The sequence below is a fragment of the Mandrillus leucophaeus genome, unplaced genomic scaffold (assembly GCF_000951045.1).
Source record: "Mandrillus leucophaeus isolate KB7577 unplaced genomic scaffold, Mleu.le_1.0 Scaffold282, whole genome shotgun sequence".
In the NCBI taxonomy this organism is placed as follows: Eukaryota; Metazoa; Chordata; class Mammalia; order Primates; family Cercopithecidae; genus Mandrillus; species Mandrillus leucophaeus.
In genome coordinates this window covers 2,993,782-3,008,777 of record NW_012102943.1, presented here as the reverse complement: position 1 = coordinate 3,008,777, position 14,996 = coordinate 2,993,782, and the positions used below count along the sequence as shown (strand labels likewise).

Here is a 14,996-nt window from a genome sequence, read left to right as displayed (position 1 = left end):
ATTCTGTTCCTTTAGTGTTCAACTCAGATGCTACCTCCTCTGAAAAGCCTCCCATGATCCCTTGCAACCGACAAGGCTTCTTTCTTCTACCTCATTCACAGTCCTTACTGCTTGCACTGGCTCTGTGGCCCGTCACCGACGATATGGGACATTTTTTTCTATATGATCTTCTCTCTGCAGCATTTTTAGCTCTTTGAAATTCAGGGATTGTGTTTTATTATTCCTGCCTGGGAATAGACACCCCTCACTCCTTATGGCTATGGTGAGCACAGATTCTAGACTTCAAATCATCCATCCCATTGCCATCCGAAGGTATCTCCAGGTTGGGATTTGGAGCATATGGTCCCCACACTGCTCTTCACCTGGCACAGAATCATGCACATAGGAAGTACCCAGGAAATGTTTAACTGAGTGGTTCTTTTATTACATTCGTATTTCCACCAGCTGTGCAGCCTTGCGTGAGCTGCACAGCTTAAACTTTTCATTTGTGTATTGGGAGGAATGTACACATCAGTGCTTCTTAGTGTGCATCAGAGTCAACCTAGTGGGGTTGGGGAGTGCTGTTCAAATGCAGATGTCCCAGCCTCAGTTCCAGGAAGTCTGATTCAGGCCCAGGCATCTGGATTGTAAGAAGCTCTCAGGGTGATACTGATGCTAGTGGCCTACTGGCCATTCTTTAAGGAATTCTGGCCCCAAAGGCCTGTGAAGTCTGACATGTTACCATTCTGCGGCCACTCATGACACAGTCAGACACCAGCATTTCCCCCGATGAGGACCTTCTGCTTGCAGACCCTCCCTGCACTCAACCTGCCGTTGTTTTCCTCCTTGTTTTCCTCCTTGTTTCCCCAAGTATGTGGCTGTGGCCTGGCCCAGTCAGGCTTCTTCTTCAAGAACCAGGAGTACATCTGCACCCAGGACTACCAGCAACTCTATGGCACCCGCTGTGACAGCTGCCGGGACTTCATCACAGGCGAAGTCATCTCCGCCCTGGGCCGCACCTACCACCCCAAGTGCTTCGTGTGCAGCTTGTGCAGGTGAGCGGGTGACCGGCAGGGACTGGGACCCTCTGCATAAGCCCCCGGGGCAGGGGAAGACCTGGCTTTTTCCAGGAAATTCTGGGGTGTACAAGGTTTATGCTGGGCACTTAGATTTCTGGAACCTCAGGTGTGGAGGGATCTGATGGGCCAGTGGTTTTCAAACACTGTTGCATCTGAATCTTTCTTATAAAATACAATCTGATCTAAAACACTGGTTTGTCCTGTGATAGGCAGAGTGAGGATCTGTACCTCCAAACTCAGCCTCCCAATTCCTCTCAAAAGGCCCCCAAAGAAACCACTGAGTCTCTCAGAACTCAGTTTGGAAACTGTGGATCAGGCCCAGCCTCCCACACCCTCATCCACAGGTGGGACAGGGATGTCTGTTCATAGCCTTCCTCCATCATCCTGGCACCACTTCATGCTGTTGGAGTGACCCTGGCAAGTGACCCCCACCTCTGTAAGCCTCAGTTTCTCCACCAGTAAAATGGAGGTCAAAGCCAATCCAACCTCACGGGGTTTTCTTGAAGATTAATGAGATAATGATGCAAAGACATTAGCTCAGTGACCAGTATGTGAGAGTGTCTGTTTTTATTATTCCTTTCATTGTCATGATGATAGTCATCTACCTGCTCTCGGGACATCTCTTGGGATGGAGAGCTCATCACTGCCTCCTGCTTCACCCTCTGCATCTCCATCACTTGTTAATTCAGCAAGTGTACATTAAGACTTCACTGAATGCCAAGCAACACATTAAAGAGATGAAAAAATGAAGAAAGCTCAGCCCTGCCCACAAATACATTAAATGTTAATGGATAGCTCTGATTACATCATAAGTAAAGCATGATTGGAGTATATATGTATTTTTTTAATTGGGAAAGGAATGTATAGATTAATTATTCTCCCCACAAAATAACCATCAGTCACTTACCAGTTAGAATAACTAGAGTTTCTGATTGAGACTAATGACACAGTGTGTAAGAAAACGTAATCCTCTCATGGAATTCATTCATCTACTCGGCTCTTAAAACCTGAGCCCTGAGCCCTGGAATCCCAGACCCATGAGAGGTTAGCATAGAGGGTTCCTATGGTACAAGATGAGGTTTCTGTCAAGCCCCAGAGAGATGAGGTGACTCCCCAAGATCACGCGATGTCTTTCTACCACAAGGTAGTGGCTGAGCCACGATAAGAACACAGCTCCCCCGACTCTTGACCCAGTGCTCCCTCCGTTGTGCCACAGTGCTGATACAAGGGCAATGGAGTCCCTGGGAGCCAATGTTAGGTGCTGTGCCCAGAGTCCTCATAACGGGCATCCCACTGCATGGGCGAGAGCAGCTCAACAGTGGGCGTGGTGGTGCCCGGGATTCTGTACACGGTTCATAATTTAGTTGGGGAGGCAGAGCCTGTACCAATTTGAGACTCCTCAGCTGTGGAAACTGAATAAATCCGGAGGAGGAGAGGAAGAGATTATTTACAGATTTACAACCTTCCTATTGGAAAGGGGGATTTTGAAAAATGCCTGAGTAGTAAAAGGAAGAAATTTTGGTAAGTTTGGGAGTTGAATGAATCCTTGACATATGGGAATAGATCAAATTGGGATGGAAGAAGTCCTTCCAGGAGAGAGAACAAGTATATGAGGAGTTAGTAACCTCTGCTTCTTACAACCCAGACATGTAAGCTCAGATAAGCATCATGATCTGCCCAAAATACACCAACACCCCACCTGGGCTCCAGTTCTCGCCACCAGGCCCCTAATTGAACAGTTTAGTTGGCCTGTCACTGTGAACAGCATTTGAATTTGCGTGGTGCTCTAGAAGTCAAGCTGTATGTGTTACCAAAGTGCTTTGAGCACATGCGTGGTCAGCTGCAGAATCCCTCAGAAGACGGTGTGTTGAATTCTCCCTCATCCCACTTGCAGGAAGCCTTTCCCCATTGGAGACAAGGTGACCTTCAGCGGTAAAGAATGTGTGTGCCAAACGTGCTCGCAGTCCATGGCCAGCAGTAAGCCCATCAAGATTCGTGGACCAAGCCGTGAGTCCTCCCCATGGGTATCTCCCTGTCCATGGGTGTGATCTCCCTGGGCTCCCCTTTCCCAGCACTGCCAACTGCTCCCACAGGCCTGGAGGGAAGTAGGAGAGGTTCGCGACCTGGAGGCCTCCTGCATCATGACCCTGTTGATATGTGGCCCAGACTCACAAGTTTCACAAGAACAATGCAGAGAAGAGGGGCTGCCTGGCCATAAACAGTGGTAGCCAGTGCCACATATTTGCCACATGGTATGTCTCCTCTGGGACAAGCTGAGTTCCTGATCTTATGTCCCACGGATACCTCAATAGGGCTGATCAAATGTTTTTTCACCAGTGGCTCTGAATTTTTACTGACTCCACTAATAAGAATTGGCGGACATGGCTTACAGAAGAGGTAGTATGGGGTGCCCTGGGAGCAAACCACAAGAACCGTGTTAGTGCCTCTTACAGGGTCCCATAGACCACTGCATCAGCTTCACTGTGGGACTTGTAAAAATGCAAATGTCTGGGCTCACCCTGCACCTCTAGGGATGGAACCTAGGAATCAACATTCCTAGTGAGCTTCCTGGGTGATTCATTTGCTGTTCCTGAGATTCAGAACCACCATCTAGGGATAAAGGAAGCATCTGTCATGCCATGATGAATGTTATGTTTTATCACCAACCACAGATTTGGAGGGAAACTGAGGACCAGGAGCGCGCCTCAGAATGGTCATTCTAATTTGTGGGATGTCCATCCCATGCAAGTGTGCCTAGCGATAAGATGTCTCAATCGTTGTTCCCAGATGCCCTTGGCAGACTGCTGCTGCACGTGCCCACACACACATAGACCTGGCCCCCTGGGTCTTGGTAAGCCACACTAGGCTCCAGTGTTCTTTCATGTTATATGACACTCTCACTGGCCTGGACAAGAGAATCAATGAAAACCCATTAGCCTCCTGTGCTGCATCACTGTGCGGGTGCAGGGTGCTGTTGGCCATGGTACCAGCAGAGTCAGCATGCTGGGCTGCATCCAGCCAGAGAGAGTGAGCAGAGATCACCCCGAGTCAGCAGGGCTTAGCTCCCAGGGGCTTCTCTGGAGTCCGTCCAGCTGTGGTGAGTTGAGGAGAAAGACAGTGAGAAGGCTCCCTCCCTTGCCTCCTCTTCCTTTCAGCCAAATCGGATCTGTTCCTGGAATGTGCACAGCCCTTCCTTTGGCGTCTTTGATGATGCTCAAGAATAGATCGCTGCTCCAACCAGGTTTCCATGTCAAGGTGGCTGAGTGCATACGGTGTTATCCTTCACAGCTCCTTGAAAGCATCATCCAGTGTGACAGAAAAACAAGGAGGCTGGGATGTGGGACCACGACCCTGTGGCCAGTGCTGAGGACCCCAGAGACTGATGGGGCCATGTGTGAGGCAGGAGAGGGAGAAGTGAGCCTGAGTTGGGAGGCTGCCAAACTTCTGCATGCTGCAAAGCAGTCACAAAGCCTCCCTGAGACTCAGTTTACCCAGTTATGAAAGAGGGATAGAATTTCCTATCTTCCTCACGGGAGTGTTGGGGAAAGCAAATGTATTAGTTCGGGGATCAAACTAGGATGCATTGCAGTGTATAAAATGCTCTATAAATACAGAGTGAGGGATGATATTGGTGTGGAGGTTTAATATAGAAAGCACACCAAAAGAGATTGCGATTAAGACTCCTGGGTCGGTTGTTACTTCCCCTAGTTTGGGTTGTGTGTTACTGTATGCATTTGTGCTGCACCTATCACCGACTGTGTTAGGTGGGATAGCTCTTCAGCTGAATGTGGGAGTCTCACATGTGAGTGCGTTTTCAAAGAAAGGCTCCCAAATGTGTCCACCATAATTTGGATGTTTAGGAGGTGGAAGAAGGTGAGGAAAAAGTGAGTCAAGAGGAGAAAATGAGCACCTGGGCAGTTTCCAGTGGGGGCATACTTAGTATTATAGCTTATCTTGTTACTCACAAAGTAAAGACATCAATCCATGGATCTACAGTGATATGTTTTACAGAGGTATTTTCTCCAAAGGTGGTCACTATTCATGCTGCAAATGCAAAGTAGCTCCTGACTAGATGGGGTGCTGGAAGGTCTTCTGAGCTCCCATGGGATACAGGAAACCAAAGCCAGGTTTAAGAGATTGCTAAGAAAAAGAACATATCATGGAAAAGGAAAAGAAGAACAAAATAATTGGGTTTTTTTAAGCTGCAAGTGTGACGTTTCATCTCTGCAGAGTAAATAAAAATATTTTGGAAAATCAGGAGCAGTGTCTACTCCAAAAAGACCAAGAAAAATACTCAAGAACTATCAAGAGAAAATAATTCTGTTACCACAGGTAGAAGAAATGTTTCCTCACCAGCCTTACTGAGAAGAATCAGCAACAGTAGCAGCAGAAACTCCACCATCACCATCACCACCACCACAATAACCATCATCATTGCAAACACTGATTGACTGTTACTATTTCCAGGCACTCACAGACTCAGTGAGAAGAATCAGCAGCAGTCTCAGCAACAGCACCACCACCGCCATCACCATCATATCACCACCATCACCATCATCACTAACATCACCACCATTGCCATCACACCACCACCATAACCATCATCATCACTAACATCACCACCATCACTGCCATTGCCATCACTGTCACACCACTACCCTCACCATCATCATCACTAACACCACCACCATTATCATTATCATCACTACTACCATCATCACCACAATCATCACCACCACTATCTTCACCATCACTACCATCATCATGAACAATACCATCAATACCACCACCATCATCACCACCACCAACACTGTCACCAACAACGCGATCACTACCATCATCCCCACCACCACCACCTCCATCATTACTACCGCAATAACCACCATCATTGCTAACACTGATTAACTGTTACTGTTGCCAAATACTGCAAAAACCTCATTGAGAACAATCAGATGCAGTAGCAGCAGTACCACCACCACCACCACCATCATCACCATCACCTTCTCCACCATCACCACCATCATCATGACCGACACCATTGACACCACCACCACGATCACCACCAACACCGTGTCTCCACCAACACGATCACTACCATCATCACTACCATCACCACCCTCATCACCATTATGACCAAGACCACCATCACCATCAATACCATTGTCACCACCAACACAATCACCACCACCATCACCAACACTAGCATAATCACCACTATTACCACTATCACCATCACCAGCAGCATCAACACCATCACCACCAATATTATTACCACCATCACCACTGTCATCATCATCACCACCAACACTGTCAGCACCAACACCACCACCACCACCATCACCACCACTAACATAGATTATTACTATTGTCAAGCACCTCACTGTTTTTTACAGAAGATTTCATTTAATCATTACAACAACCCTATGAGGGAGATAAGAGTGATTATTTTATAGATGAGGAAACTGAGACTCAGTGAGCATAAATGACTTGCCCAAAGTCACCCAGATAACGAATAATGGAACTAGAATGTGAGAGCAGCCAGTCTGGCCTTAGATCCTATTCCCTTAACACCCTGTACCAGAGACATGACTTGCAACTTGGGAAGTGTCTAGTCTTCCTGGATTAGTTGCCTAAAACAAGGTACGGAGCTTGCTATGACTCACAAAACCCACTCATTTTTGCTGATTTAAATAGAATGAATGACACAGTCTAAAAAAGATAAAAATGACTGTCTAATGTCTTTAGGAGGCCTCAGTTTATAACTGAGGGATCTGTGAGGGACAGGTGGTAGCATCATACATTCTGCCAGCTGAAGACTGTAATTTTGGAATTGAGAGGAACATATGGAGGAGTGGACAGCTGGCTCTGCAGACACCAACTTGGAACAGGGTGTGGTTTTCCTGATTCTATTTATTACACCAGACCCATGGGCTCCCTGGTGGCATGCCTGAGGCTCCACTGGTGGTCAAGAGTAAAAGGAGGAAGAAGAGGGAGAAAAGGTCCTAATAAATAAGAAGCTGATATAATGGGGGAGCAGCAGTATAACATAAAAAGAAAAGCCACATGGAGAAGACGTCCCAGAATTCTCACAGAGAATCAGCAGGCTTCCCTACAAAAAGACTATCACTCCTGACTTCAGAACAGAGATTGGGTAATGCACAGAATGTGGGTTAAAAACAGGAGGATATGAAATAATAATGACAACAACCACTTATTGGATACATATGGGCCAAGAATTGTGCTAAGGCCTAACGGGCCTGATTTTAATTAACCTTCACACCAGTGTTTTAAGGAAGATATTCAGATGAGTAAGTCTGGGCTTAGAGACCACACAATTCATAAGGGAAGGAGCTGGGATTCTCTCCTAGGCCAACTTCCCACCACTCACTCCAACTCTCAACCCAGCCTCTAACCACTGTGCTGTGCTATCTCCTACAGCTTAACTCAAGGGGCTAAATTCATCTCAGATGTACCACTGAAAGTTGAAGAGATAGGATTCATTTTCATTACTAGAATGTAGCCATGAAAGGATCCAGCTATGCAATAAGTTTTTTTTTGAAGAAATGGAGAATTGTGTTGTTTGCCAATAACACGTCTTTCTCCGTGGAATCCACAAGTGAATTTGATCAGTGGATGACCTTGTCAAGCAAGAAAAAGTGTAAGGAATAAAGAAGAGAGAAACTATAGTTGTCTTTAATTCTTTGAAAGAACTGTCATATGGGAAAAGAGGTAGATTATTCTTGATGCATAAGAATGGGAGCAGTCACAGGAGTCAAGTCTCGGCTCCACATAAAGAAGACAGTCATGACAATCATACCTGTCCAAGGGCAGAGTGGACTTCCTCACCACCCCTTCCTCAGGAGGGGTTAAACTGCCCACTACTGGAGGTGATTAAGCAGAGGAGGAGTGCCCACTTGTCAAGAATGCTGTAGGTTACTGCATTGAGTGGGATATTTGACCAAATACTCTGTGAGCTCCGAACCCCCGTGGAATGTTGAGGCCCTGTTGGGGAGGCCCACAGAGATACAAGTTCAGTATTAGTGGCCTAGAAAGCTTGACCAGGTGTCTACAGTCCTTGGGTTCATCTATACTGAGCATGGACAAGTCATTTCAGATCCCTGTCTATCTATAAAAGGGAAGGGAGTACCTGACCTCTCTAAGCTATTGCATTCTGGAGTCTAATTATTGGGCAGGGGGTGCAAATAGACTTATAGACTTACCCCAGGAGAATAGAAAGGAAGAGAGATAAATCCCAAAACTCTTCCTTCTCCCAACCCCCATCTGAAGGCCTGGGGCTTGAAGCGTTTTGCAAGTAGAGACCTTTCTGCCCCCAACTTGTACTAAGGGATGTTAGAAAGGCATGCAACAGCCAAGAGGCGGAGTACTGTGGGAACTGACTCATACAAACACTTCATCAGGGCCCCAGACCCTCCGCACAGCTGGCCAGACCCACCACCCTTCCTAGATTTGCAGACACATCATCTTTTCTTCTAGGACAGTCTCCCAGCTGGATGTGGGGGCTGTCCAGCCAGCCTCCCCTAACTTTACATGCAGTTTCTGCTCTCCTCACTACTCCCAAGTGTGCATTTGTCTTATGGAGCCAACAGAGAAGTTTTTCCTCTGGTCAACTTTGCCCCATGACCCTTTCCTCCTCCAAAGTGGGTCATCCAGTTGGCTAGGCCTGAATTCCCAGCAGTTGCCAAGTGCCTTGGATGTTGGCTCCATTTCCGGACCCTCTCCAGGCATTCATTGAGCAACAAGCTAATGCTAGGCTTGGCCCACATTCTGTTGGCCCCAACTCACATTCCAGGGTGACCATGACAGGGAGTGAGAGCACCTTTCTGGTTTGGGACAGTCTTATCAGACCCTATAATCCTTGCCACCTGGGAAGGCACATGTTCAATGTGTGAAGCACAATGGGGAAGGGGTGGGCGTGGAAATTCTCTTCGTTGCCTGGGTACCATCAGTCCCATTCATTCATACACATTCAGTAAATATGCTTTGAGTTCCTGTTATGGGCTGAGCACTGTGCTAGGCAAAGGAATAGATTTAACCACAAAATATAAACACTGCCCTTGCCATTGAGTATATAGCCTAAGAGTTTGAAAAAATGTATACTTAGCCCAACCCTAGGAGCAGTGCTTCTTAAACTTCACTCTGCATGGAGGTCTTGTTAAAATTCAAGAGGTCTGGGTGGGGCCTGCGATGCTGCACACTGTCAGCTTCCAGGTGATGCTGACACTGCAGATGGCAAGGTCATGGACAGCAGCAGAGCTTAGTTAGCAATTTGAGGAGGGCTGGAAGCAGCGCAGGGTCCACCTTCAGTGAACAATGTGGTCTTGATGACAAGCAGGGACGTCTTTCTTTCTCCCCTACACCAAGACCCCTTGTCAAGAGGCCAGGGCTCCAGTGGCCTTTCCTCTCCCCTGGGAGAGCCTCTGGGCAGCTGCCAGTGTCAGGGTGGGAGCAACTATGGGAACACTGGCGTTCAGGGAGGGGTTTCCTTAACGTGAGCCTGAGATAGCAGGGGTCAAAGGGCCCAGGGTGCTTTACTCAGCAGTGTCCTCTTGTCTCTGCAGACTGTGCCGGGTGCAAGGAGGAGATCAAGCACGGCCAGTCACTCCTGGCTCTGGACAAGCAGTGGCACGTCAGCTGCTTCAAGTGCCAGACCTGCAGCGTCATCCTCACCGGGGAGTACATCAGCAAGTGGGTCCCCCTGCTCCTGCCCCAGCTGCCTGGGCATCTCCATTCTGTGGGGCCTGCCCCATCGGGCCCGTGCCCACCTCCAGCATCATCTCCCTTCCTTTCCATCTGCTGCTGCACTCTGGCCAAACGGCATTTTTCCCAGCAGCCTCCTTCCCCTGTTGGACCCTCCCAAGGGTGTTCCCTCTGCCCGAGACACCCTCCCTGTTCCTCACACACCTGCTGGCCCTTCTCTCCCTTCTGGTCTCGGTCCCCATGCCTTCTCCTCCGGCCATCTCTCATTTACTGCCCCATTTTGGGCCCTCAGAGTACCTTGTTTGTTTCCTTCACACAGGCTGCCACCATTGATAATTACATATTTATCCCTGGTAACTTTGTAATAATGCTAGTAATACTACCTACCGTTTATTGTGCTTTAATTATGGAGAAGGAACTCACTACTTTGTATCACTTTAAATCCTCATAACTGCCCCTTTGAGGAATTGATCCCCCCTGAATACTTAGACTTGAGAGAGTAAATAACTTGCTCCAATAATAGTGTTTAATCTCTGTCCCCACCAGGACAGGGGCTTTGTTTTAATCACTGCTATATCCCCTGCCCTGAGAGCCACGCCTGACCCACAGTCAGTAGTATAGTTGCTGAATGAATTTAATGGAAATGAGAGGAGGTGATGGGTGCACAGGTATCCAGAAAGGCCAACCTCCAGTGACCCACACACTGCGGTATTAGACAAGCGTCCCCTTGTTGCTAGGCCCCAGGGACCACCTTTATATACTCAAGTACCTAAAAGCAATTATCAGCACAGACCCTTTGTCACAGCTTTGATACCACATGACCCCAGACGCTTCTAGATGCCACCCTCTGGCCTGATGCCAGGCAGTGGCAAGCACACAGAGCTGCAACGCACATGCTTCTCCTGTCAAGACGCTGTATTCTAATACGGGAAACATATGCTGCATTCATGAAGAATTATGACACCAGGGAATGTGTGATCAGGAGCCCAGACAAGCTTTATTCTTTAAGACCTTTTTGATCCTAAGCAACAGAAAACCCAACTCTAACTCAATTAAAAGCAAAAATAGGAGTTTATTAACTCACAGAAATGGGAAGGCCAGAGGCACACTGGCTTTAGGCATGGAGGAATCCAGGGGCTTAAGGATGTCATTAGTACTTCAGAAGTCTCTGTCTTTCTCTATCTTTTTGTCTCTCTCTCTCTCTCTTTCTCTCTCTCTTTCTCTTTCTCTCTCTCTCTCTCTCTGTCCCTGTCTTTCTCTGCTGTCTTCATGGTGGATTAGTTCTCAACCTGGCCCTCCCCAAGTGCTAGCAAAGAAGATTGCCAACACTCTAGGCTTTCATACCAAGCCTAGCAGAGGAAGAGGCCTCCTTCCCAGGAACTCCAGCAAATGTCCCAGGGCTGCCTCTGATTTGGCCACTGTTAGGTCACATACCCATTCCTAACCAATCACTGACCCAGAGGATCTGAACCCTAGAGCCAGAGAGCAGCCCCTGGTGACCCACAAGGACCTCAACTGGGAAGGGGTGGCTTCCAAAGGGAAATCCAGGTGAGGCACTATTACCAGCAGAAGGGGAAATGGATGCTGGCCAAACAACACCTGCCTGTGTCCAAGATAACAAGTAAAGGGCTGTGAATATTCAGAGAAAAAAGAGATGACTACTAACTAGCATGAAGTAGAATCTTGAATCTCTGAGAGCTCCATGGAAGGTGGGGGTAAGACTCAAAAATGCAAAGAAGGAGAGTTTCTAGGCAGAATGGCCAGCCTGGGCAAGGCCAGGGTGGTAGGTGAGTGTTGGACATCTCCATCCTGTATAGGAGCTCAAATATGTGCCCAGGTGAAGCCGGATCCTGGGCTGCATAGGTGAGTTGAGGTCACATCACCAAGAGCTCTCGATGCCATGCTAGCAGGAGTTTGGCATTCCCCTCTATGCCTGCCAAGCAAGGAGTGCCTTTAGTACGTTGCTGGCCAGGAGTGCTTAAGTCTGAAATCCTAAATCAGAATTCTCTAGGGACTTAAGGGATTGTTCAGAGCTCCTCTCAAGGAGGCCCAGCCCAGATTGCCTACCACACCTGGTATCTCTACAGCCTAGCTCTGGGCCCCTTACCTGGCTGCTGGCAGAGTGGCAGGGGACTCAGAGGCACTGGCTCAGGCATCAGATGCCGAGGGTAGAAGCCCAGCCTGTGTGACCTTGGCAAGGGACTCCACTGCTCAGAGTCTCAGTTTCCTCATTTAAAAAAATAGAGAGAAGATAATCTACCCACAGGGTTGTGTAAGGGCTCAGAGATCTGTGCTTAGCACCCGGTAAGTGCCCAGTAAATACTCATTTTACCGTCCTCTTTTAGAATTGTGTATTGCTAATTCCCCAAGGCCTCACCAACAATGGATCCAAAAGAGATTGTGTTGGCATTTATACTCAAATCTTGTTGGCTCGTCACATCCACCTTCTAACAAATGACTTTTTCTCCCTGCAGAGCTATCCTCCCGCACCCACAGAGTGAGAACCTGATTGAGCGGGGGAGGAATTGAAAGGGTTGGGGGAGGTTTGTCTCGAGGGCTCACAAACAAGTCCTTGCCTTGTGGGCACAGTCACACCTCCAGACCTTGGTCAGATAGGAGTCCTCACTGCTGCTTCTGTCAGGGTGGACCCCCAGCAACCTCAACAGGGCAACAGCTTCGAGATGGAAAAGTGATGTGCCTCTCCTTTAGGTCTCTCAGTGTCTGAGCCAAGTTCTCTTACACCCAAAAGTGAAAGAAATGTTTCTCTCTCCTCAGAGTTCAGACTTGGTCATTAGAGCGAGGCAGGGCCCAGAATCTAAGCTAAGCTCTCTGATGCCCCCAATTATCTCTACATCAGTCCTAGAGAATTGAGAACCAAATGTCCTCCTCAAAGACCCCCTCTCGGCAATCATGGCGACCTCCAGCTGCCATTTGCTGAGTACTCAGTATGGCTAGGCACTGTCCTGAGCCCTAGGGTACACCGGACCCATCTTCTTCAATCCTCATGACAACCTGAGTGAGAAACCAGACCACCTGGGTTTGAATCCCAGCTCTACGTCATCCTGGGTGGCCTGGGACAAGTTACTAAAGTGTTCTATGCTTGGGTTTTCTCACCTACACAATAGGGATACTAATAATTCTGACTCAAAGTGTTGTTCGTCAAACACCATCAAAGAGCCCGGCACACACCAGCAAGAAATGTTAGTGGCTATTCGTCATAGGGGGTAGTATAAGAATAAGAGATAACAATCTTATCACTGTCCGCCAAGTGATAAGCATTGGGTAAAAATGGAGCATACGGGAGGTGGTCCCAGGAGGCTTCCTGTCATACACTGATCTGGGAGCACAGTCAGATGATTCTTTCATACAGATGAAATTGTTTATTAAAGGAGGAGCATCGAACTTTGGCTCAGTCACCACAGGCTGCAGGTCCTGAATCTAACTGCCATGCGCACCCTCACTGGTCCTCTCTAGCTTCCTCATCCTGTGTGAACTTCTTCTTGCAGGGATGGTGTTCCATACTGCGAGTCTGACTACCACGCCCAGTTTGGCATTAAATGTGAGACTTGTGACCGATACATCAGTGGCAGAGTCTTGGAGGTGAGTGGGTATAAGTAACCGTGAAGATGTGGCAGGGTCACCTGTGCCTCCAAAAAGTCATCACAGAAGAAGGAGAAAGTCACCCCACAGCTTTTTTTCTATAGCCTCTACCTCCTCCACCTTTGCTTGCTACATGACCTTCAGCAGATAACCTTGCTGAGATCTCTGGGAAACCCCAAAATGAGAAGGTGGACAAAATTCTTCCTGGTTCAAAAAATAGTGCGCTGGGAAAATCAGTTGTATCTTTGATTCGGACCCAGACAGATTTCGAGAGAGTGACTTTAGGATTTTCCTCCCAGCCCTGCCGGAGGATGGAAATCTTTTTCATGTTTTTTTTTTTTTTTTTTTTTTTTTTAGTATTTGGTAATGTGCTGATTTAAGAGTCAGCTTGTCTAGCAGCTTGCTCCCTAAGCCCTTCTTTGGCGGGTCCATCACCATGGCAACACCTCTCCCCAGCCTTCAATGTATGACTCCTTCTGCAGTGACAGACAACCTGCAACACCCTTGCTGAGGCCCTGCTGAGCCCCTGTGCACTGGTCTTTCTGGCCTTTCTTCCTATACCCTGTGGGTCTAGAAGCTATCTTCCTAAACTTTGGGACCACCCACCTTGATGAATTAGAAACAGGGAAGAGCTCAGTGGAAAGGAAAAATAATAGCCTAACAGGAATAATTGAGCTCTAATATTGATTCTACTGCTAACTCCTGCTTGAATTTTGAGTAAGTATCTTTGCTCTTCTAGGCCTCAGTTTTTCCATCTAACAATAGCTAGAGGATCAGATTGGATCAGGTATTGTAAGTAGAATCATTCATTCTGCCAAATCTGGCCAGTTGGTTGTGGTTACCATGAGTGCTTTGTTGAGAACAATTCTGCCGCCACATGTGGACTCAGCAGAAGGGGATGTAGCAACCACGAAGGAACTCTCTGAGGGCACGCATTGAAGCAGAGCCCTGAGGATGAAAGAGCCATCCCTGAAGGGGCCTGAGGTGGGAAGAGATAGAGGAAGAATGAGCTTGACCCGTTCAAAAACAGAGAACCCACACAGAATTGTGGCTGCAGGATTTTTCTCAACCCAACACTCATGGTAATCACAACCAAGTGTCCAGATTTGGCTGAATTAATGACTCTGCTCACAATAGCTGACCCAGTCTGCCAGTGTGGCTGAATTCTACAAATTGAGGGTAGCGGAGGATGAAATATAGGAGTATATCATATATGGCATACCATGTAGGACTTTGTGGACCATGTTTAGAAGTTTGGGTTTTATACTGCATGCAATGGAAAGCCATTGGAGAGTTTTAAACCAAGGACTAACATGATAAGATCATGTTTTTAAAAAGATTCCTCTGGTTACTATATGGAGAATTGACGGAGAGAGTCAGAGACAATGAGATATAAACAAACGAACAGTGCTGGGAAACATTTAAGCATCTCCAGAGAGCCGTAAGGAGTGCGGTGCAGAGGACAAGGCATGAGTCCAGGAAGGGTTGTTGGGGGTGGGTTTCTGAGGGCCTGGGATACCAGGGTGGAGTTCACATGTGACTCACTGGGCAAGGGAGCATTGTGGAGAGACTGGGCAGGAACGTCCTGGTTAGAGCTGGGCTTCCGGGAGGATGACGTGA

General features: G+C 47.7%; 1 protein-coding gene across 1 annotated transcript in view; it reads left to right on the top strand.

The window, feature by feature from the left end:
* ABLIM3 (actin binding LIM protein family, member 3) overlaps positions 1-14,996 on the top strand; it is a 119,359-nt gene that overhangs the window by 57,073 nt on the left and 47,290 nt on the right. Inside the window, exons 4-7 of the mRNA XM_011985391.1 lie at positions 851-1,034; positions 2,953-3,065; positions 9,638-9,764; positions 13,283-13,376. Of these exons, the coding sequence (XP_011840781.1) occupies positions 851-1,034; positions 2,953-3,065; positions 9,638-9,764; positions 13,283-13,376 (518 nt within the window). The remainder of the gene's footprint in view (positions 1-850; positions 1,035-2,952; positions 3,066-9,637; positions 9,765-13,282; positions 13,377-14,996) is intronic.